Genomic DNA, 24,496 nt, shown 5'->3' with positions numbered 1-24,496 from the left:
CTTTGCAAAGTTAGGAGGTAAACTATAGTATGTCTGTTAAAATTTACTTTGCTTTAATGAACTGTAGTTTCTTTTTCCATCCAAAAATCTATCGAGTATTCCAGTTATTTTAAAGTACCTAAATTTCTTTAGAAAATGAGTAAACTATAACATGACATAGACACCAATAAGTTGTTTTTTCTAAAAGCAGGAAGGGAAGGTGAAGTTCAAAATTTCAAAATAACTTTCATATTCCTACAGTTTAAATGTAAAAAAGCAGTACTCTAATAGCAAAAATCTATAGATTCTTATCCAATGCCCACTTAAACGGGAATACTTCAAGGCAGTGTGAATGTTAGCTTCATTAAATGTTGAAACAAGCTATATAGATGAATATGCACAAAACCAGAGGTTAATTCTATCACCTACATTTTCAGGAGCATTCTACTGTGGGCCAAGCTGTGAATGTCTTATTTCTATTGTCAAGAAGTTACCTGTGCAAGTGCCTGTGAAGTAACGTGTTTGTGGAGTGACGCATTAGTTGCCGTAAGGATGGCAGGACCACAGCGCGTGAAAACTACCCTAACACGGAGCATTGGTGAGCAGGTCTCAGAAGTGTCTTCAGGGAGTTTCAGACTGAGGGTGTCAGTGTGATCAAGACATTCCTGGAATTTTATTAAGTGTGCTTAGTTTGGTAATGCAAAGAAAAGGAAAAAAATCAATTTTATGAAACATACCTGAAAGTATCTGATTTACTATGTGTAAATTCCACAGAGCTTTATTAAACATGTCCTTTGCTAAAGTATCTTTACACTGAATTTCTTAATCTTGAAAGAGCAAAGACATTTGGCTTGAGGTTCAATCAAATACTGCTGGCCTTCCTGGAATGAAAAGTTTAATCTCCATCGTTGTCCACTTTTTTAATACCTTAAATACATTTTCACGGTAAATCCAGCACCGAGGACAGGGACTTAAACCACTCCATTCCTTTAATTAGAAATATATATCCATACCACACTAAAATCACAATTTAAAATAGAACAATAATAACAAAGTATGAATGGATACTAATCAAAATATAACTATGAGGGAACCAGTAATCTGTAGCTAAGGCTGAATTGATGAGAATTGAACTGAAAGCAGAGCAGTAATCAACAATGGAAAAAAGCCTGACACTCTGGAGCAGATAGGAAAAATAGTTGTGGTTGATTAAGGTCCAGTCCACTGGGGAGAGGCAGGATTTTGAAATTGTGTTCTTTGGAGACTGCCTCAGGGAACGTGGTTCTGGTCAGTGAGAGCACAGTGAAAAACTACATGGCATCTGCTGGATCCCAGAGCATTATATGGCATATATATACATATATTTATAACACCACCACTTGTTTATTTGGTCAAAAGTTTTCACCTCTGTGCCACGCAATTTCACGTAGCCAATCTACTGCACAGAACATGGCAATAAAGTTGCCTCAATAACAAAGGTTTCTTAGAATCAGCTGGATCCCAAGCAGTGCTGTGCTGGAACTGACCGTGGTAACGCTTCCAGGTACCAGCGTGATGCCGCCCCAGCGCTGGCGGGCAGCAGGCCGGGGGACCTCGGAGGTCAGCGTCCTGCTGGAGAGGACATCGCTGCTGCAGGTCCCAGGTGGAACGAGGTTGCTCCACCTACACAGCTCAGGGATAAGTAACCAGGGGACATAACGTGGGACCGTTTCCTAGGGGAATGCGACACCAGTGCGAACCCCAGATCCCACTGCAGATCTGCTAACGTCTATTAATCAACTCTAGTTATCCTGTCTTGCCATGAATAAGTTGCCAAGCTAAAAACGTGGGAGACCGCGTGTAACAGCACCACCTGGCTACACCTGCGGGGTGGTCCAGGCGTCAACGTCTTGCTGCAACACAACTTTTATTCCACAAAGTTGCTGTTTGGTAGGAGGAGGCAGCAGCCCGGTGCCGGGGACCCGCGTACAGCCCTGCCCCAGCGCTCCCGCCCCGGTGCGGGCGCGGGTGGCCGCTGGGATCAGCCGAGCCGAGCCGAGCCGAGCCGAGCCGAGCCGAGCCGTGAAGGCGGGAGGCAAACGCCTCTCCCGAACCCGAGCTCCGGCCGCCCGCGGCAGAGCCGGCCCGGCGTCGCACTCCCCGCCGCAGCCCAGGCGGGCTCCGCGGGGGCTGACGAGGAGCTCGGCCCCGCCGCCGGACGGCGGCGATGGATTAGACCGGGAGCGCGGGGCCGAGGCCTGCCTGCCGCCCTCCCACGCCCCCACGCAGGGCGGAACGCGCGGCGCGGGGCCGCGTTGCGCGGGGAAGAGTGCGCGGCGGCACCGGCACCTGCCGGCGGCGGGGGGGGCGGGCCGCCATGGCGGTGGACATCACCCTGCTCTTCAAGGCCAGCGTCAAGACGGTGAAGACCCGCAACAAGGCGCTGGGGGTGGCGGCGGGGGACAGCGCCAGGGACGAGCTGCTCAAGCGGAGCGCCGCCCGCTCCAAGGGCGACTTCACCAGCCGCGCCCGGGAGGTGGTGAGTGCGGCGGCGGGCGCCCGGGCCCCGGGGGGAGGACGAGCGGCAGCCGGGCCCCCGCGCTTGACGGCGCCCCGTCAGCGGCTCCGCCTGGGCGCCGCCGCGGGCAGCCCGCCCCCCTCACCCCCGCCTCGGAGCGGGCCGCCGCGTCCGGCTCTCCCCGGGGGCCCGGGGCGAGCGAGCAGGGCCCCGGAGTCGCCCGCAGACAACCCCGGGGCAGCTCTTTCCCACACGGCGGTGGGCTGGGAGGGCGGGAGCGCAGCGTGAGAGCCGGGAGCCCGGCGGCCGATGTGGCGGCGGGGGAAGGCTCCGAGGCCGCCTGTCGCCCGCCTTCCCCCGGCGGGGGCCCGCTGCGCGGCGGGGGCCCTCGGGGCCGTCCCGGGGGGCTCTGCTGGCTGCCTCCCCTCCTGCCAGGGCTGGCGCTTCGCCTCCTGCAACCCCGCTTTCCTTCGGGCCGGGCCGCTACACGGGTGTTTCCTCATGCCAGTTGCCACGTAGGAGATCGCTTCCGTAACAAATACGAGCATAAGCGTTCGTAATGTTGCACCGTATATGCTGTCTTCAGTATTTTTTTTCTGTGACACAGTATGGCTGTAAAGTGCTGATTCTATACAAATTACATGTAAAAAGGTAATCAGAACAATTTAAGACTTGAAAAGGCAAGCACAGAGAAGCTCAGGATTTACAGAGCTCAAGGCTGACCGGCGTTAATAGTAGTCCTCAGTCTACAGTCGTGCTATAAAAACAAACTTGTTGCAGATTGTTTTCCTTCATACTGAGTAAAAGGCAGAGAAAAAAGTCTGATACCAAAGCAGGGTTTGAATAACACATGTTTAATAAGGCACTGGACCATATTTTGAAAAACTAAAAGAAAAAAACTGCTCTACACTCTCTGAGGGGACAGGCTTACAGAACACATATGCAAGTTTAGGACTAAACAAAGAATGCACAAGTAACCTTGTTTTGTCATTTTCTAACTTAAGAATAGTTTAGTTTTCAAGCACAGATATTAATGTCACATTTCTGTGCTCATTGTACTTTTCCCAATTCTGAGAGAGAGTACTTAAAAATTGATGTGTTTTATAACACTTGATGTTTGCTGTTCAGTAGCTCAGCGATTGCTTTGAGGCCTAAGCAGAGTGTGTCAAGTTGGGTACCTGTTAAATGAACATATAATTATTAACAGTTACAAAAAGTTGATTTCAGTGACTTGTCAATGGTGAGTGCTACGGTAGGAATCTATCTGCAGTGATCAGACCAGTCCATAAAACTATATTCAAGATCCTTGTCCATGAGATCTATCTTTTTTCCCCCCACTGCATCTCCTGGTTTTAACTAAAGATATTCCACATTCTGCAGCGTTAGAGAAAACAGGCTCCTTCAGTCTTACCCCAGAACAGGGCAGCCTTTTTAATTTTTAACATGGTTTGTGTGTGCGTAGATTCCTAGAATTCTAAAACGGATTGAAATTTTATCACAGGGCATCATGTTGACATTTATCTGCGTCATTGACACGGCTGCAACTTGAAATCTGCCATTTTAGAACTCTAGCACTTGGGCTAATGCTGAGGGCAGGTTGTTACCCTCTAAGGGTTTACCACTAAGCAGTGTTTGAACACTTTGCCAAAGTGTTTCACGGTTATTTGCGGTAGCAGAGGAAGCAAGAGGAAATCTGAGGCTTTTAGGTTCCATTCTAGATACTCTTACAGCCACAGACTTCTGTTCATTCCCTCAGAAGCTTTTTACTTTCTGCCCCATTGCCTCCAGTACTGTCTCTGTCTGCATTTTGGTTCCTCCTTCTCAGTTTCAGTGTCTGTATTCCAAATAATTTATAGCCTCAGACTAGGAGGGAGGAAGAAGTGGCTGTGAGCCTAGTCTTTTCTCTCTCTTCCCTTTCTACCACCACCGCTCCCTTGCTTTTGCTTCCTCCCAGTTTTGGTTTTCCTTCTTAAGTTCTGTTCGTACTCAAGCCTAGCCTCACCTTCATCTTCTCATTGCCCAACTGTAGTCCTGTGCAGTAATGGCATGCTATAGCTTTGTCCTTTTCTTCCTGCCTTAGTCCTTTGCTTCCCTCTATTTACATCTACTATTTCCTGTCAAGACAACTAGTGTTGTCTTTAAAAATTGTCATGAACGATACTGGTCAGAATCCATATAGGATAACAGTGGAGACCCTGAATAACCTACACTTAGTCACCACTTATCTTTATGCCTTACTTGGTTGCAGAATAGAATAGTTTCAGCTGGAAGGGACCTACAACGACCATCGAGTCCAACTGCCTGACCAATTCAGGGCTGACCAAAAGTTAAAGCGTGTTGTTAAGGGCATTGTCCAAATGCCTCTTAAACACTGACAGGCTTGGGGCATCGACCACCTCTCTAGGAAGCCTGTTCCAGTGCTTGATCACCCTCTCGGTAAAGAAATGCTTCCTAATGTCCAGTCTAAAGCTCCCTTCGCGCAGCTTTGAACCATTCCCACGTGTTCTGTCGCTGGATACCAGGGAGAAGAGATCAGCACCTCCCTCTCCACTTCCCCTCTTCAGGAAGCTGTAGAGAGCAATGAGGTCACCCCTCAGCTTCCTTTTCTCCAAAATAGACAAGCCCAAAATTCTGACTTGAAGATCTCCGTTTGACATGCAAATATGGAAATGTTGAAATATTTATGCAGACTCTAGACACAGACCTGCTGCTTTCACTGTTACGTTCTGGGTGGGTTTGCCTCACTTCTTGCAGGTAGAGCCGTACTGACTCCACTTGTGCTGCGGCAGCAGCAGCCAGCCCTGGTCCAAACGTGTGGCAGCACAGCTGGAGTGCAGGGCTGGGAGGATGCTCAGCTGTGCCTGGGGCGGCTGCATAGCTGTAGGATCAGAGTTCTCCTTTCTAGCCCATCCCGTGGGGGTTTTGTATCGCATCATTAATGTGTTTGAGCACTTGGCTGAACTATATTAAGCGACATAACTCTCTCTGTCATACATAGTGTATTTTCTTCCTCCTTTTGCCCCCAAAGGACTATGAGTTTTGCTGTAGGATCTGAGGACTGTGGAAATGTTCTGATTTGGTTTTGTTTTGGGTTTTTTTGTTGTTGTTGTTGTTTTTTGTCTTCTTCATAGACAGATTCTAAGTGGTTTTTAAGAAGGAAGATTGAAGGTGCTTAGTATTTGGAGAAGAAGCTGGTGAAGTTGTAATAGTTCCTTATTTTCTGTTGAATTTCATTTTTCTTTCCTAAGCAAGCTCTGTGTCTGCACAGCGGGCTTCTGTATTTATGGTAAAGTGTCATCGCACCTGGGAGATACAGTTATAAAGTCCTGTTCTACATTCTCAAACTTAATGTGATTTTTAGGTGGATTGAAGTAGGTACAGAGAATGTGGAATATAAAAGCTTTGACTTGAATAAGTATTGCGTGGGGAAACCGGTTTAGAGATGAGAAGATATATTTTGTGTGCTCTTGGTATTTTGCCTTAGTCACAAAAAATACTTCAACATTCTGTATTAATGTGTATTTTTTGAAAGCTGACTGGTTTATGCTCAGATATGCTGTATTGCTGCTGTCTGTGGGGAGCTGATGGAGGTTTTTTGTATTTGAGACTAAGTTGGTAACACAAGGATGTTACGAGGTTATCTAAAGCCAGTGTAATGTTAGTTGCAGAGACTGCTGTCGCTGGTGATATTGTTAAACTGTGACAAAACTGATCCATTTGCCTGTGGATGCTCTTCTAAATAAAAGATGACTGTTATGGCCATGAACTTTTGAAAGGATTTTCTTTGCCCCGGCATTCACCCATCACTGTTTATTTGGTTTGGTTTTTTTGGTCTGTCAGCTGCATTGTACAACCATTGGATTGTTTGACATGTAATGAAAGATGACTAATGCCGTGCATATGGTGAATGTTTTTGGCATCTCTCCACCTGTTCACCAGTTACATATTGGCAAGGACCAGGTACGAAATGATTGTTGAGGGATTCCCTATGAGAAAGCTACAATAACAGTGACAGACTTTCCATTGCTTGCAATTTATAAAAGACTGTTAGAATTCATTATATATATGTTTGTGCTTTTTGGTCAACTAAAACAAAAGCAGCAATTTTTTTTTTTTTTTTTGTCCTTAGACTTTTCCAGTGACACGGCTATTTAAAACGTAGTATGCAGGGATATTAAAGTTTGCGTTTCATCATCCTTTTACAGGCTTATGTAGTTCCTTGGTATGGTATCATTTTTGAGATTAGGCTGAGTTAATGTGCTAGGTGATTGAAGAACTTTAAGGACTAGAGCAGAAATATTTAAATAAAAAAAACTGGGCTTGAAGTAAATGCTCAGGGACAAACATAAGCAGTTCAGATATAGCGTAGGCCCAGTTTATGTGATACTTGTTCACGGCTTTACCGTGGTCTTAAACCTGCAGTTTTGGATGCTTTAAAAGATTGTCAGTTTTGGAAAGTGTTTGGCACTTGAACTTCTGTCTCAGGACAGTCTTAAGAAATCTCACTATTTAGGCTTTTCGTGTTACTTTTGTTTATGGCAAGTATGAGCTATTGGGAATAATCATCAGTCAAGTATGCTTTTTTTTTAGTTATTTGGAACTATTGAAGGAATGAGAACTTTTTATCATTGCTGACTGTTCAGTATGTGTTGGAGAAATGGTATCAGGGCTGATACAGCCTATTAACAGAAATAAAGATATAGTAATGGTGAAGCAGAATTTCATGGTGGGCTTGATTACAGCCATGAATAAAATTTTGTGTTTTGCTAGGGAGATTCTCTTCCTCTTTAAGGTTTTTCAAAAAGCTAAAAAATGAAGTGCTGGAGCATGAATTCTTCAAAGGCAATACCAGACATATCTGAAAACATATCCTTGAGAATGGAAAATTTGAAATGTTAAATATTTCTAAGTCTTTAAATGCAAAATTTCAGAATGATCAAATGTCTGTGTTTGAAGTTGTTGAACACATAAGGATGCCAGATTCATGAGGCTACAACATCTGTTTTTCATATAACTTCTGCGTATGGATTCTGTAGGATGATTAACTGATTCTTCAAAAAAACTGGTATGAGAGGCCACTATTCACATCAAGAATATGTTCGGCTGCTCTGTACAAATGTGTAATGAGGGGGAAAAAATCCCCACATAAAACTTGCCTCCAAAACTAGTTCTTGTGAAAGCCAGAGCAAATGACATTGAATATAAATTTTGAGCAAACCTTTCAATTACAAGGCCCCCTGACTTTCATAGTATACTGCTTTGGCTGCGCACAGGTTAGGGGTGGCTTTTTTTGTTTAGATTTGTTTTGGGCTTTTTCTTAATTATATATACTCTGAGTGAAACAGCTTTTTCATGCATACTTGTGTAAGCCCAACATATCTTATTGTTTGGATGCAGCCCATGGGATAATTCAAAATAGCATTGCTATTAGAAAAGATGGAAAGCTGATGTTTTGTCCTTGGTCCCAAACATGGGATCTTCCTATGCATCTTAACGCACTTTGATATTCAGAGCATTCTTGTAGGAGAAAAAAGGAGTAGGGGTGTTTATATGTGGTGTTTACAATGGCTTAATGTTTGCCACTGTCACTGCATTAATAAAGCCTAAAAAAGCATGGGGCATGCCCAAACCAGTAGCTGGTCCCCCAGATTGACCATATAGGACCGCCTTGAATTGCACGACATAATTATTGGCATAGGACAATTAAAAGTGAGTGTTTTTAAACATATATACTTTCTGATCCCTTTCAGACTATTTGCGATTGTTTGAAGAGGTACCAAGAATAAAATACAGTATATAATCAGTAGCCAGTACATGGCGCTAGCAGAGAAAGACAAGTCTGCACTCTCAGTGGAAAATTTCTAGGGGTTTACAAATAAAAAAAAAGTTTGAAAAACATTAGGAGATTATTAGATCTAGATTTCAAACAAAGGATTCCTTGTGCTTAATACCACTTGAGTATCATAAGAAAAAAGAGTTAGCTTGCAGATTAGGAGGTCCACAGGCTTTTCCACTGCCTACTTTCAGATATATAGTAGCTTTGGTGGTAGGCAGGTACCAGTCTGCTGATGCAGGGAGTAACACCATCCCTGTTCTAAAAGTAAAAGGTATATGAAAATAAAAATGCCAAGTATTAGATGTTTTGTTGGAATATGACAATAATTATTATGCTGCTGGTTCTGAGTCAAGTTCAGGTTGGTGCCTGCAGAACATGTCAAATTACATCTAAGCTTTTTAAAAGACCAAGAAATATCCAAAATAATGAAATAACCAGCTTGCTATGTTAACTTTTTATACGATGGGACATGTATTTGCCAGATCTAGAATAGATCTGAATGGGGCTTAATCCTGAAAACTTCCACATTCGAGAATTGTACCATTGAAGTCCGTGGCAGAACACAGGCAGAGCATCAAAGACTGCATGGTCACGTAGTGAACTACTTCTGTTGTAATTGAATAGCTGATACTAACCAGTGCTATGAGGAAAATGGTTAAAATGGTGTGCTTTTTGTTTTGTTTTGTTTTTTGTTTTATACTCGAACTAAAAAATTCTAACCAGATTTACTAAGGTTAGTTTATACAATCATTATGACTGTAATGATTGCATAAGAATAACTCCCATGAAAGAATATTTGGATGCAAGGGAAATATATACTGCTTATGGTATAGCCAATTATAGTCTTTATTAGAAATTAATGACTGTGCCAAATTTTGGACAGCAAGTGATATTTCAGTTTACTTCTTAACTTTTAATGAGAGGTAAGTTCTAATAAATTGGGCCCATAGCTGAGGTCATTAGAATTAATCCTGACTTCTCCCATGTACAGTTACGAACAGTCACTTTTTTCCTCGTAGTTCACTGATGGCGCTGCATTTTGTACTCATTTACATCCACATGGGTTTCCCTCCCTCATTTTCTAGGCAGAAAATAAGATTCTAAATTACACTTTTTCAAATGGAGAGTTGCAGTGAACTGATTTCTAATATTTTAGATTTATCTCTTCACCTCTGCAAATTATGGTTAATGTTAGCCTTTTATTATGAGCATTTATTGTTTTTACCTCTCATTTCCTTGTTAGAAAAGAAATTTAGCCTGAGAGATGGAAGGGAAAGAAGTTGATAATTTTAATTAGTAGAGGAGAAACACATAAAAAGCTGGTTAAGGAAATAGCAGAGGAAAAATATTTTTTTTAAAGATTTTTGGAGAGGAATGAAATGCTGACCTTGTTTAATGCAATGGGATTAAATGCCAAATCACTAATGTTCCCCATGTGATGCTTCTGGTTTTAGCAAAACTCGCATCAGTAACAGTGGTGAGGGTATAGGTTGGCCTTGGGGGAAGAGTTATGAACTGCTATATTTTGGGAAATGTCTGTGCAAATGTCTGTCGTTGTCCTCCCCTGCTTTGTTTGTTTGTTTTTAAGTACATTCTTAACTCCATGGGAATTATTTTCTGAATATAACTGAACAGCAGGATTGAAAGTTGGCTTAGGAGACAACTTTCCTTAGTCGCCTATTAGTTTTGTTTTGACTAACTGGACCTCATGTGGTGCTGAGGAGTCCAAAAGTATCTAAGGCTGCAGTTCCCATTTTGAGGATGCTGTTTTCGTCCTCACCTCACCTCCTTCCAGGGCCAGGTTGGTTGTGGGAGGTTCTTTCCTGACTTACAGTTGTCAGAGGAGTTGTTGTATCATATAGCTGGTCACTACGGACTCTTTCCCAGCTATGGTTGTCCGTTAAACTGACACCTTCTGTGAGTTCTTGATTTGTCATCTTGCCATAAATAAGGGTAAAATTTATAGAAGTTTGTAGTGCATACGGAAGTGGAAGAAAGCTGAGGTTTATCATATGTAGCCTCCTTCTTTTCTCAAACATAGGTTACGTTAGCATGACATCTGAAGAAAGAGAAAGGCAGGCTAGGGGCAGGGTGGTGGGTCCTGTGGCATCTGAAAAGCTGGAGAGATACAACAGAAGAGAAAGACAACAGAAAGTGAGCAAGCTTAGCTGGAAGAAAATAGAATGACATAGGTTGGGGAAGAGACAGTCTAACATAAGAGGTAGAAATACGGATTAAAAAAAAAAGGGAAAAGAATGAATACTGGGAGATGATATGGAGGTTATGATAGAATACATCTAAATAGGCAAGAAAGGAAGGGAAATGAAAGAAGGAAGAGCGAGAATTAAACTTAATACTTACAGGTTAGTGAATTTAATTGATGCAGTTATGCTATTTACTGTTTCTCTGAGTTTTTTTTAATCAAAGATTTTGGAGCAAGAACAGCTCATTATTTTGAGTACTTTGATACATTGTCATTGCTAGAAGCTTTGGGCTCTGTATTGATATTTTTTAAACTATAATCTCTTGTTTGGGACAGAAATGAACTTAAAAATAAGCAGACCCAAAAGAATATCAGTGTGATTCATTAGAGATTTAACTTGGGATTTATTTTTCCAGGTATTAGCAGTGGGCCAAAATAAAGCTAATTTCTCTGGAAGTTAGTAACTCTTAAGATTCTGATTCCCTTCCTCACCCTCTTTTTTAAAAATAGAACAAATTTTGGGTGGTGGTAGCCCAGTGAAGAACTTACCCGTGACTCTTCCAGCATCCTGCAGTTCCCATTTTCTGTGTGCAGAAATGCTTGTTAAGTTAGGTAGAGAGGAGTTTTCCTTATGCCTTGGGCATTTGAAAAGTACTACTTTGGTTAGCTTCTGCTAAATCTAGACTTAGACTAAAGAGTTTTCATCTCTGTGACAATTGGTGAACAGAATTTCTCAGTTATCACACATTATTTGCTTTGAACCCTGAAGTGTATTGAAATATTAATAAAATGGGGAGATACTGTAATTTAGGATGCTAGCTATGCTTCACACGTGTGATCAGTAAAAAAAACCCCACATTGAAACCCTCTTAATCTTGGGGAACAGCTGTTTCAAAGCATAAAGATTTTTGCAACTTCTCACAAAAATTGGTTACAAATCATTGCTTTCAACGAGTAGTGCTGATGCTTGTGTGTTTGCTAATTGGGGCTGGTTTTGGTCATCAGGACTAGTTATTGCTGTAATGGTGAGCTGATTCCTTGTGATTTTTGGTAATGAGTGGATTAAGTTTTTGTGTGTTTCGCCATAGACAAAAGGATATAATTTTTCAGTGAAAGATTATGTAATTGTATGCTCTGTCTTTGAAACTTCAGACACTATGCTTGAAAATATTTTTCAGACTGGCAAGTACTAAAACCTGGTACAATAGCTTCAGCAGTGAAAGCAATTAAAGGGTGAAATTTGGAGGTATGAATCATTTCCAGCAATTTTGGGAAAATGTTCTTTAGTGTTGAAAATATTACAGTGTGATATAATTGCATAGAATTTTAAATGATGGATACTTTCTTGAAAAATATAAGTTTCCTGACTTCAGGGTGGTGTGTCAAAGCTTTCTGTCTGCCAAAAAATGACATATTTATAGTGATCAGGTACCAGCCTTGAGCTGTTTGTTGTCCTTTTTTACCTTTTCATTCTGACTCTGCATTCCCTTTTGATGGAGGGTGGTGAGAAAAATAGAAAAGTGGATGTACTGCATCTGCTCAAATTTAAATCTATCCCATTTCCATAGGTATTTCTAGCATTTGAAATAACAAACAAACAAAACAAAACCCATGCAGTTAACTGTAATCCAGCTTCCTTTCAATCTTTGCTTTTCCACTATTAATAGATTGCTTGACGTTTCCCACTAGATATTTCCTTTTTTGGTTGACTTTTAAAAGGTTTTGAATGTGGATGTAATCTCACTGATTCTAAATTGAGTATATTTCGTTTCTGTAGTACAAGATACAACTGACTGGTGTTTCCCGTCTCTCCAAGTCTCAGCTGGATAGCAAGTTGTGAAATGGGTTTCAAGTGAATGTCAGTGGAGGTTCTGTGAGGATACCCAGAAGCTCTTAAACGTTATGTTGGTCTGTGGTTGAAAATAAGAGAAGGAGTCTTGGTTTGACTCACAAATTTATTAGAGCTCTAATATGGAGTATTATTCTAAGCTAATTAGAATTTTAATATGGTCATTCAATGATTTTTTTTTTTTTTTTAATGGGGGAAAAAAAGTAAGTCCTCAAATGTTAATACAGGTGAAAGTAAAATACCACTACATTTAGAAGATGAGAAATAATCTTGCTGCAGGACTTCTGGGGGTTTCTGGAACAAAACAGACACCTGAGGCTTGGCAGGTAAAAGAGGAGCTGAGAACTGGGTTGCATGGCAGCCCACCATGAGCGCGGTGGGGACTCTGCACTGGCTCCATGGCAGCAGTCTGCCAGGGAGCGCACAACACCCGGAGTCATCAAACAGTCTCCAGAGAAGGGGAAAGTTGATGACAGGGGCAGGAAGACAGGGGAGTTCATCAGCAATGTGTTGAAACCAAGGTGTTCTACAGAGCATTGGTATTTTGAGGAGGAAAAGCATGCTTTTGGAATTACGAATTGTTCTAGGAGCATTGTATCATCTGCTCTTTTTCAGACTGACATGTGTAAAATACAGATGTAATTGCATTATGGGATTTTTTTCTTGCCTATTTTCAGGTGGTTTGGATGTTCTTACAAAATAGAAACAATTTTACATTCCCAGGCTTTTTGAGATTTCTCTTTCTTAAGGAAATTCCAGCTTTCCTTTAAGAGTTTTTGGCTGAGCTAATGGTTTCATTCCCCCCCTCCTTATCTCTAGTTTAGCAGGGTTTTTTTTTTCTTGCTTTTACTCTTGCTCTTTCCTGGAAAAGCAGCAAAACATTGTGTGAGCTGCAGAGGAACATACTGCTTAGTCTTATGGCACTTTATAACATAAGCATGTTATATCTGTCTTTTTTTATAACTAGTTCACTTTTATTAAATTTAAATGGTGATAGCAAACTGACATGTAAAAGACAAACATGTAATGGTGATGAAAACCATTTAATGATTAGTTGGGAAACAAATATTTATTGAAAATAAAACCCATGTCTAAAGGCTCTAATGCTGACTTTTGGAAACACTAGCATGTTGTGGTATTTGCAATACTGTATGTCCTGTACAGTAGATATTGTTTAAAATTGCTTGGGAACTGGAGCTTGCAATTGTGAGCTTGGAATGTCCTGCAGATAATTAAGTTGTGGTCAGGCTTTAGAAAAATAAAAAGTTCTCGAACTATGATTTTATAAACATGCTACAATAACATTTCTTTATATTTAACAGTTTCTTATAGAAAGCTGATACTCTCACAAGGCATGGACTAAAGGTAAAACATCAAGAAAGAAAAAATATTAAATTAAAACTTCACTTAGGATGTTGACAGTTGGCTTGTAATATTAAACAGATGTGCATGTTCTTGGGATATTCTTCTTTCAGAACCTTGTTGCATACCCGTTTTCAAGTGACAGCTACAAATTTTTGATTAATTTAAAATTCTTTCTTCAGTTGTCTTTGTTATATATTATTTTCTTTTGGTCAATCCAGCTGGACAGTGTGATGCATACTGTAGTTTCTGCTGTGATATTCAAGGGAAAGCGTTCCTCAGTGTAGGTTAAATTGAGGCATGGGTCATTCAACTATATGGAAAAATTATTACATGTAAGCAAAGATTCTTGGGCATGGTATTACCTTTGCATGTGTAAGTAGGGCATTCATCAACTCTGGTTGTGGATATGGTAGGGCATAATTTGGTCTCTTTGGCTCCTAGTCAATACTGCACATAGGAGTCAATACCAAAATAAAGAAACTTAAGTTTTTAAAAAATGTAAGTTTAGTGAAACATAGAGGGAATTATCAGTTAAAGGAAAAGCGTATTGCACTACTAAAATGACAAAATGTTGTGTCCAGTTCTAGTGTCAACCTTTTTCAGAAATGTGGTGGTAGGAGGTTGTTTTGTTTTGCTTTTTACAGAAGAGAGGTACAAAAAAGATCTAAAGTCTGAAAAATCTACTTTGTGGTGAGAAATTTTCTCATCCTGTTTTGTTAGGGGACATGATCACAAGGAAGAAGTCTCTGTTCATGGATCTGATGAAAAAGCAAAAAATAAGATACAATGCTGAAAAAAGCACACGTTATCTGTGGTGTGATTCAGCTGGCCCTTGATTTGGTAGATTCTGCATCACTTGAAATCTCTAAGTCAAGTGCATATATTGCAAAATACATATGCTACTCAACAAGTAATGCAGGAGTTAATGCATAGGGGTGGCTCAGGAATTCCTTTTTACATATGGGACACTGCTTCGTACCAAAGCAAAGAATTGGATACTGGTTTCCCAAATCCCAGACTACTGCTCCAGTGACCTATGACTCTGATCAGTCTGACCTTAGACTGTGCGAATGTATGAATGTTCTGTCTTCATTTTTAATAATAAATGAACTTACAGGAAACAACGTGTTAAAAGTATTCCTAAAATAAAATAGCCATATTAGACTTAACAGGGTGCTTAAGCTAGTTATTTACTACAGAAGTTACTTATGGCAAAGTAACCTCTTTTTTATGATTTTTTTTTTCAGTATATAAAAGGACAGTTAAATGATTTTTTTTTTTTTTTTTTTTAAAGAATAAAGGGAGCATTAACCAGTGTGAGGTATTCACTGGATAAATAATACTACATTTCTGTAGTCTTCGTACCGAATCAGTTTCATGTATGTGAATTGGATATCGCCTTTCTTTGTTTTTTAAAGATTTGTGTAAAGACAAAATGATATACCACAATGTGAGCGAGACTAGGTTATTGTAAGAATACACTTTATTTCTCTTAATTATGTTGTTTCCAATTTCTAAGATTTTTAGCTCACTGTGGAACCCATTGAAGTATAGATGGGAAATACTTATGAGAGCACAGATACTATTTCTTATGGTTTTAAATGTGATGTAAAGGAGTGTACAGCACATACAGGAAAACACATCTTTGAGATAATCAAAATGTGAAGAAGAAAAAAGGAAAAAATATAGAAGAGTTAATTAGTTGGTCTAAAATGTGACCTAGTACAACTTCTTGTATCATATTTGTTTTCTTCTGTGTTATGGCATAGAGAATACGTGGTGCTGTGGTCTGGCTATTACTTTACCATTGCTTCACAATTTATTGTCTGAAAAATTACAGTAGTTTCAGGAGTGGTTTGTGGGTTCACACAATACACTTGAAATACTTATAATTTTATTTTGTAGGGAAAGTGAGGCATGTACATTTTTTGAAGAAAACTTTTTTTTGCTTGTGATGAATGAAAAGAAGCCTTTTCTATATAGCTTTTTAATAAAGATAGATTCTTATTTTATTGAATTAAGCGTATGCGCCCTATGTAAATTCTAATCTGAATATTATTCCAGTTTTAAAGAAATAGATTCAAAAGGATCCATTAGAGATATGGGAAGGAAGATAATGCAAATATTACATGGATTTTGTTTGAGTAAATTTGCATGCTTGTTTTTGACACTAATAAGAAACAGAAGTTTACTTCAAAGACCATTTTTTATTTGTTTATACGTGGTTGTTACTGATGCTTTTACGTTTAAAAAAGAGCTACTATTACAAAAACACATCGTTTGTTTGCACGCGTTTTATGGATTGAACGGTTTTGAACAAACTGATTTGTATCAATCAGTTCTTAAAATGTAGCGGAGGAAGTTTCTTCTTTCAGTCAGACTTGTGAGTTGTCGCGGGAATTCTGCACAGCCTGATGATGACAGCACGATCTTCTGTCCAAGCAGGCATACGAATAACTTTCTTGTTATGACGCATCTTTCTGCTGGGGCTTTGTGGTGGTTCGTTCTGACTTCAGGTTTTGTCCCTTGTGTAGAGGACTTTGAAATAATATGAACAAAATGTTAATCATGGACATTACGTGAGATAACTTGCTATGCTCTTAAGCCTCTTCCATTAGCGCACTTGGAGACAGAGGGAGATGATATAAACATATCTCCTATTGTCCTTGTTACCAGTGCTTTAATACTAAATCCCTGGCAGAACAACTCTATAGGTGTCTGATGCTATAAAGATAACTGTTTGTTTGACCGAGGCTGTTGCCAGTGAGATGTTGTTGTTGATTAAACACAAATGTATGTTGTAACAAAAAATATTTTCTTATTGGAATTTCATAAGCAAGAAGATTGTTGTAATGCAAATCAACTGAAGCTCTTGAATAGTAAGTTGTTTGGAATTAAGTTTCCTACCTCTTTTAAGACTATGAACCGAACTATTATATTGCCTTCTGATTGCATGGTGTGTTTTCTGCTTTAAATTGCTATTACGGGGGCTCTGAGAGTCCCTAACTGAGAGCAGAGCTAGATGTCCTTTGTGGAGCATTTGAACTTGCAACTAAGCAAGACATTTAAAGATGCAAGATGAAATCCTGGTTGTACTGAAACAGGCTGCAGAGTTATGGTTGATTTAGTTGAAGAACAAATTTTGCAAAAAATTCTTAGCGGAGTGGAAGTTTAATGTTAGTTGTTTGTTCCACATTTTATCTTGTGAGTGAGAATGAGGACAAAGGCTCAAATAAGGGAGTGCTAAAAGAGAAGTCTTCTCAAGTGCTTTTTGGGATTTTTTTTATTAAGGTACGTTCCTCACTTTTTTGGTTTGTAAGAAGTGAACTGAATTCCTTGGGACTATTCATACATTGTTGAATTGGGTCCTAAGAGAGCATTCTCAGAAACTTCTGACAAATGGGAAGGAAGTATAAGTAAGGACATTTCTAATTTCTGTTATTTATTCCTATTTCCAAAGACATTCTGTACCCTAAACCAAAATAATTCTACAAATATTTATGCGTAACAGTTGTTGGGTAAAACTTGCAATTTTTCAAGAAAGTGTAGTTTTGAAAATATGTAAGCGTTGTAGCAATTAACCTACATGCACATTTATAATTCTAGAAAATGGACAGCGTATTAAATTCAAAGACTGGATCTGATAGACCCAAATTGCTTAAAACATCAGTTATTGAAGATGTCCCCCTGGGACTTTGAGAAACCATTTAACAGATGAAAGTACATTTTGAAAAGTTTGACCTTACAGGCAATCATAAAATGAATCAAAACAGTTCTTTCCTCCCTGAAATGTACAGAGCCCATCTGTATCTAATCCAGTAATTATAGACTGAGTTCAATTACCTTTTCAAACTTGGAGCAGACTGGAGACTAGGCAGTGAACAAACATAGGGTTTTGTCTAGACCTCAATTGACCACAGTCTAAAATTTGAATTTATATCTAATTTTATTTTTAGCTTCGTTTGATAGTTTTTAAAGGATTTATTTTGCTACCTAGTTGCTAGATCATGAAAGGTTTTACTTCTTGACCTAGTGTTTATGGCTACATTTTTATCCCAGTGAAGTTAATAAAATGACACTGGGTCCTGAGGGTTTACTGGATAAATCATTTTAAATGTAACAAAAGTGGGTCAACCAGCTCTTTTGAGTCTTTAATATTGCCACAATGAAGTTACGAAAGAATCTGAACAAAATGATGTAATTTATTCTTTGTGCTTGTTTCTGTATATTTAATGTTCAGATTAAAAACAACTTTGTTGTTTTTTGCTTTTTTAGAAAAGTGAACCCCAAACCTGCCTGACTGCAACACTGCCAGTAGTTGACACAGATTAGAAACTGTGCTGAAAACATATTTTATTAATTTATTTCAGTTAGAGCAAACAGACTATCCATTCAGCCATGAAGACAGTGTTAAAGAATACATAACACAGCTACAAGTTGTAGCAGCTAGTATAGGTTATCCCTTTGACCACCAAGCTGAAGCCCAGGCATCTTTTGATATTACCCCACAAACGAAACAAACAACATAATCTGTCTTGTTGAGAAGTATCCTGTGCTGCATTCACTGTCTGACATAATAGCGTTGCCAACACGATGTTCCCATTCCATATACGATGGTTTCTGTGCAACCTTCACTTGAAAAGCGTTCCTTGTAATAAAGGTGTGTGTAGTTTGCAGAAACCGACCGCAGTGTGCAAGACTTCTGTTGTTACAATAGTACATTTCCTATCTCTTGGGTAGCAGTGGAGGAGCAATGATTAAGGACAGAATAAACACTATATTTTTTTTAAGTTTTAATTGTGCCGTGTGCTTTTGATGGACTGGCGTCTCTTGGCAAGTGAAGACTATGATAATTGGTGCACTTAGTTTAACTTACTGATTCTTAATAGTAATCAGTATTTTGTAGCAGTCGCTGTAATTAGTTAAGAATGTGGTTCATGATGACTTCCAAGTCAACACGTATTTAGCGAATAAGGCATACTGTTCCAGTGAGTAGTAAATTTGATGTGACAAGCAGGAATCTTTTGATGTTTAATTGGTTTTCCTTGTAACACTTGAGAAAAAACTGATCTAATGAAATGTTGTGTAACTGTAAAGCTGAGAGGCCCAAGAGATTGCATTGATTATTCTGAATGTATTTTGTCTCTGTATTTTATAAGCATGGGAAAAGTTCTCCATTACTTGTCTTCTAGTTTTTTGGTAGTGTATAGTAGTTTTCTGGATGAATGATAGTGTTCTGAAAAGGTAATGTGGAAACGTATCAAATTATTTTCATAATCGTAATTTTAAAGCAAAATTTGTAACAGTATATGATGAGGAAACATAGTAGGTTTTGGTATATAACATCAGTCTAGTTTTTTCCTTTAAAAAAAGAAGGACTCTCATGCACTCAGAAGTCAGGAAATCCAGTCTTCAATTTCAGTCCTTCATCAAAATCTTATTTACAAAAGCACTGAGAACTTGGTTGTTTCCTCCCTGCCTTAACTCCACATCAGGAGCTAAGACGACCTTTCAGCTGTTGCTAATGGCGAATGTCATAACCTGTTGTACCATCATATTTGCATTAGTAGGTTTATCATAGATAGCATATGGTCCTATTTTCTAAGAGTGAGTTCTTCCAATAAGCCCCATACCACTTTTTTTCTCTTCTTTACCATAATGGCCGTAAGAAATAAACAACTCGCCTGGAAATTCTGGTGAAGTTTGTGCTGCCATTCAACATACCACCAGGCTTTGTAATTGAAAGAATGGTTGATAAAAAATTGCTAAATTTTTTAATTTATGTAATAAAATTGTTTTATAGCTTCGTAGGAGTAAGAAAAAGGCTACTACATCCAGGATGCTGAATCTGTTACTTGTGCTCCACTTCAATGTTGCACAGCACTTCAGAAACTAAAGCATTTTAGACCAGCAGCTGAAATGAGTATGTTCTGAGAAGAAACTAAGGCAATGCCTTTAGTCTGTAGGCTACCTGAAATGAGAAGTCTAGATTTTGCACCGTGTTTAATCTGATCTAGGTAATTTGAATTCTAAGATCTAGTGACACTCCTTTCACCCCAAGTGCTAAGGCTACTAACAGTAATAGTTAAGAGAGTAATGCCTGCTACAATAGACAACAATTGTGTTACAGTAAAAATGGGAAAATGACTGTTTTGTAGTCTTTCTCAAGATTTTTCATGACCTTATCAACTCTCTGTTTGTCCTTAGTGAGGGGTGGTTGGTATGGTTCCACCTCTTTGCTCATTAGCAAAAGAAGTTTGTTTTGTGACTGTTGCAAGAAAATAGCGAGTTTCGATTAGGAAGTCGCATTCAACTAACGCCACCTAACAGATTTTTCTGCCATGTGCATTGCATATACTGTATGTTTGTAATGTAAGAGAAAACCAGCCAGTACTGTTATTTTTTAAAAAACAACTGTGTTTTCAGTTTAATGGAAAGGGAAATTTTAAAAGTGAAAGTATTTGTCCTTTGTGCTTCAGTGGATATTTGTGTGTTGACTGTTTCCAAACCAGATTACTTAAGTCAGCTCTTACAACTGCATGTACATCCTCTGCCTCGGAGCACACAGTCCGAACTGGGTGGAGAGCACATGTCTTTTAACTGCCTCTGTTCAAGTAAATGCATTTAATTTTCCTTCTAGGATCATTTTTAAATCTAAAGGGAATGTTAACTATATTATAGTCCCTGGACTTGACTTTGGCAAAAAATAGTAGCTCTTCAGGAGTCACCCCGTTTTCTCCTGTTTCACTCATTTAAAAGGAGTAGCAGCTTTCTTTTGCCCACATCTGTTACTTCCAACTCTTACTTTTTTGATACGTGCTTTTATTTCTGGCTCTGTGTGTCATATTTCATCATAGCTCTCTGTTGAAATCTGTCTCTTGCAATTTTAGTGTCACTGGTTTCTTACTGTTGCTATTTCCTTCTTCCATTCACTCAATTTCATTCCTTTTGTTACCATATTTGTTTCCTGATTTTCTACTAGCACATATTACAGAATTAATAGTTGCTTGTTTATTTAAATGGTAAGGATATTTTAGCTGCAGGAAGGATAAATTGGTTGCCCACAAATACCTAGTCAGTTGTTTTACTTTCTTTCTGCAGCAGAAGGCAGGCTTATTCTTTTTGTTGCAGTCTAATTTGTCTCCTAAGACAAAGAAATTAAAAGGAAAAGGGCAGTCCACGTGAAGCTGTAATCTATATAATTTATTTTTCCTTTGTCTTTTTCTCTTCCTCTTGTCCAGCTCTTGCTTTTTGGACTTTTTCCTTTTCTTGACTCCATTCATATCGTTAATTAGTATTAACAATGGCTACTAATTAAACAATAAAAAGATACATGCAGTCATTAAAGGTATGCTTTTTTATTTTCTAAAGTGCAAATTCTTCAAATCCGTTTAAATAAAAGAAAAATTATGCCAGGTTACCTAAACTTCAGAAAGAGTCACAGTTCAGCTAATTTGATACAGTGCAGCTAAATATAACCGAACAAAGTTACATTAGTAAAACTTTCTATTTAGACACGGCTTTTTATTTTCCTTCTCCGTTTTTCTATCATTAGTCATTTTTGTCTGTCTCTTCCATGCTTATTGATCCTGTAGTCGTGTCAGACAGACACTTGAGCTTCTTATTGCAGAAACAGTGTTTGAATCATTATAAAGGGGACTGAAGAACATTCAGGACAAAAAAGAAAAAAATACCTTCAAACTGGTTTAGATATCGTGGCTTTCGGTATCTGCACTGCTGCTGTGTAGTTACACAGCTATACAGTGCATTCAGCAATACGCTTTTCCATTGGTATAATATTAGAACTGCAGGCATTTGAAATTGTTGTGTGTTTCTGTGGCGGAAAAATTATAATTTTGAGATGCTCTGGTTCTAATGCTGTTGTGCCGAGGAGTAAAACATGCTATTAAAAACATGAGGTCATGTTAACCCTCTCTTTACTAGCGCACATATCTATATCTATATCTATATCATACAGTGTTTTGTTTAGGCTATTTCAAACACTTTCAAGAATATTTTACATCCTAATAGATTGAGTTATTGGTTTGGGGGGTTTGTTTCTTCCCCCTATTAAGTGGGTTTTTTTGTTTTATTACCCTAAATAAGGGCCCCATTCTTCCCAAGTACATGGTAGTTCTTGTGTCTGGTATCTGTCTCACATTTGCACTGAAAATATAATTATCATTTTAGCCAGGATGTGTCTTACAATGTTTTGGTTTTTTTTGTTCTTTACCTCAGACCATGCTCTTCTGCTGTGGTTTCTAATCTCTCTTCCTTCTTCACTTCCCTTCCTTCACTTTTCAGTGTTGCTCTTATTTTTTCACCTCTGTGCCACAGTAAGCTTTACCAATTCCTGTTCCATCTACTCATACAGTCAGATATCTGCTTGACATTTACCACGTAATCTTGACCAGTCTCCTTTATGGTAAATTCTTTTCCCAGTATTGAGATTTCATGTTTTAATTCTGATTCCTAGCCTTAAAATTTTCATCTTAGAGTTGACAGTGAGATAGCTCCCCCGTAGAGAGGTACCTCACGTTTACCTTTCTTGCTTCCTAAGTACATCCTGCCTGTGCATGGGCAAAATACTGAAATACCGATGAAATATATTTCACTAATACTGACTCATCTGTAGTGCAGAGCAGAACAGTGGAGCAGCGGTATGACATCTGTAAATCAGGTGTTTGTAACCCAAACAAAAACTGGAAAACACAGTATCACATCTGTCCTTGACACGAGAGACTGTTCACAGAATTCATGTACGAGCTGTAAAACATTGGTGTGGCAAATTGCAGTAGCATTTCACTCTAACCTTGAGTGAAAATTGTGTACAAGCCAGTATCCATCTTACAATAGATACTCCTATTTCTACGTATTCATATCTGCTGAAACACAAGTATTTTCTATCCGGTTGTTTCGTTATTTCCATCCCACCCACCCCCCCCGGCAATGCAGTAGCATTTAGCTATTGCAGCCAAACCTGGGTGATCTAGTTGTTATGGCAAAAGACACAGAGGTAACATTGATATAATCACTGTACGGGTTGGCGAGACCAAATGAAACTGCTTGATGGACACTGAATCTTAACACAAAGCTTCTTAGTAACTCTTACAGCTTCATCTATAAGCACAATCCCTTTCCTTTGACTGGAAGTTAACATGCTCTTACCTCGGTGTACTTAGGTGCTGGGTAACTAAAATGTGCTCTCACTGCAAAGTGCTTGTGAACATAAATCTGTCAGTAAATACAAGATGTGTCGGTATGTTTCAACATCTTTCTTCCTAAGATTCTCGCACAGCTGGCTGGGTGCTCAGTTGTATTTATAGTCACTTAGTAATTTCAGAATGGAGACTGTGTTGCTTTCCTGAGCAACCGTGAAGATAACTCCGTGGTTTACAGCCTTTTCTTCGTGGAGGCCCTTTGGAGCTGACTGCTGGCTGAAACCTCAGACTTGGTGCGGCAGTATACGGTGGTGGTATGTCTCACTGCAGATGCTGTTTCCTTTTATTTCAGCCAACCCTTTTCTTTCCTTCTCTTGTGTGTCTGGGCACAGTTTTTGCCTTAGGGTTTTTTGGCTTGTTTCTGTATTCTCTCCCTATTTGTACATTGTGTATTTTCTTTTCTGTGTATGCATATCATCAAAAAGCTACCTACTACACTAATTTGTGGGTTCCTGTGAGTTTGAGGCTTTGTAGAGATAGACGTAATGCTTTCAGAATTGAGTGATACGTTGCAGGGAGAGGTAGCCTATTACAGTAACAGGTGAGCTAGCTAGGAGACTGTTGTATTTTCAGATGTCTTGTATGGCCTTGCAAAGCTCACTTCATCGAGTCTCTTCTTTCCCCTTTGCATTACAATCCAAGCGTTTGTGTTCCCATGTGAGCCTTGAGTTTGGCTGAGTCTCCTAGATCGTTCTCCGTTACAGACTGGTGTAAGAGAAGGAGACCAGAAGCTTATATCTCCCGTGTTAGCATTGGTTAGGATGGTGCATATTCATGTGTCATGTTACGTAGTTGCTTAGCTCGCCCCAATCACATCCAAGATTCTTTTCTGCTGACTAATAATAGTGACATTGCAAGAGCAAGCATCAGTTTGGGCCAGTATGCTCCAGGCCCTAAATGTGTGCAATTTTGACATATTTTTGCCATTGCTGCTAAGGAGCATTGCTAGATACAGAGGTTTTCATAAATCTCTCTTTGAGGTGCTGGTAAGAGGAGTGTATAGTATGTTCAATGCCACTGGGCTTTGGATGCAGCTGGAGGGAGTAGAAATTTTTCCTGGGAGGCCGCAGGTGTGTGAGGAGGGAGTGGGGGAGGATAATGGGAGCACGCGATTTACCTTTTCTGCAAGACAGGAGAAGGTTACTTTGCTGGGAAAAGTTGCCTACATTCTCTGTTTGAGAGAGATGACTTTGGCAGGAGCTCATGGTAAAAGCTGTCAGTGTGCCATTGCGTTGCCTTTGTTTTCTTGACTGTAAAAGTTAAAGCTGTTGTAAGTAACGCTTTGGTTTCTGGCTGTGAATGAAGAGCCAGGTTCAGGTTTTGCTCAAATGAGGTTTTACAGGAGGATCTGCGGACGAAAGTATTTGGAGTAAACCAGTAACACTGCAGATTGTAGTCTGGTTATATTGATCGGGGCATCCTAGAACTGTTCATACGTTGGGGTAGAGAATGTTGTTATTTTATGTATTGACAACAAAATCCTTCTTTGAAATCAGTGCTTTTGTAACGGTTGCCCTTTTACGTGCAGCTGTTCACTTCCTTCTTT

General features: G+C 39.5%; 1 protein-coding gene across 6 annotated transcripts in view; it reads left to right on the top strand.

Annotated features, from left to right (window-relative positions):
• Positions 1-2,312: 2,312 nt before the first annotated feature.
• Positions 2,313-24,496, top strand: part of STX18 (syntaxin 18) — a 69,435-nt gene continuing 47,251 nt past the window's right edge. For all 6 annotated transcript variants that reach the window (XR_014228530.1, XR_014228531.1, XR_014228532.1 and 3 more), the window contains exon 1: positions 2,313-2,497. Coding sequence is in view for 3 of the 6 variants with exons in the window: in XM_082315400.1 (XP_082171526.1) it covers positions 2,336-2,497 (162 nt within the window). In the remaining 3 variants the exon portion in view is untranslated. The remainder of the gene's footprint in view (positions 2,498-24,496) is intronic.

This window comes from Platalea leucorodia (assembly GCF_965183815.1).
Source record: "Platalea leucorodia genome assembly, chromosome: 6".
Taxonomy (NCBI): Eukaryota; Metazoa; Chordata; class Aves; order Pelecaniformes; family Threskiornithidae; genus Platalea; species Platalea leucorodia.
This window is presented reverse-complemented; position numbering and strand designations above follow the sequence as displayed.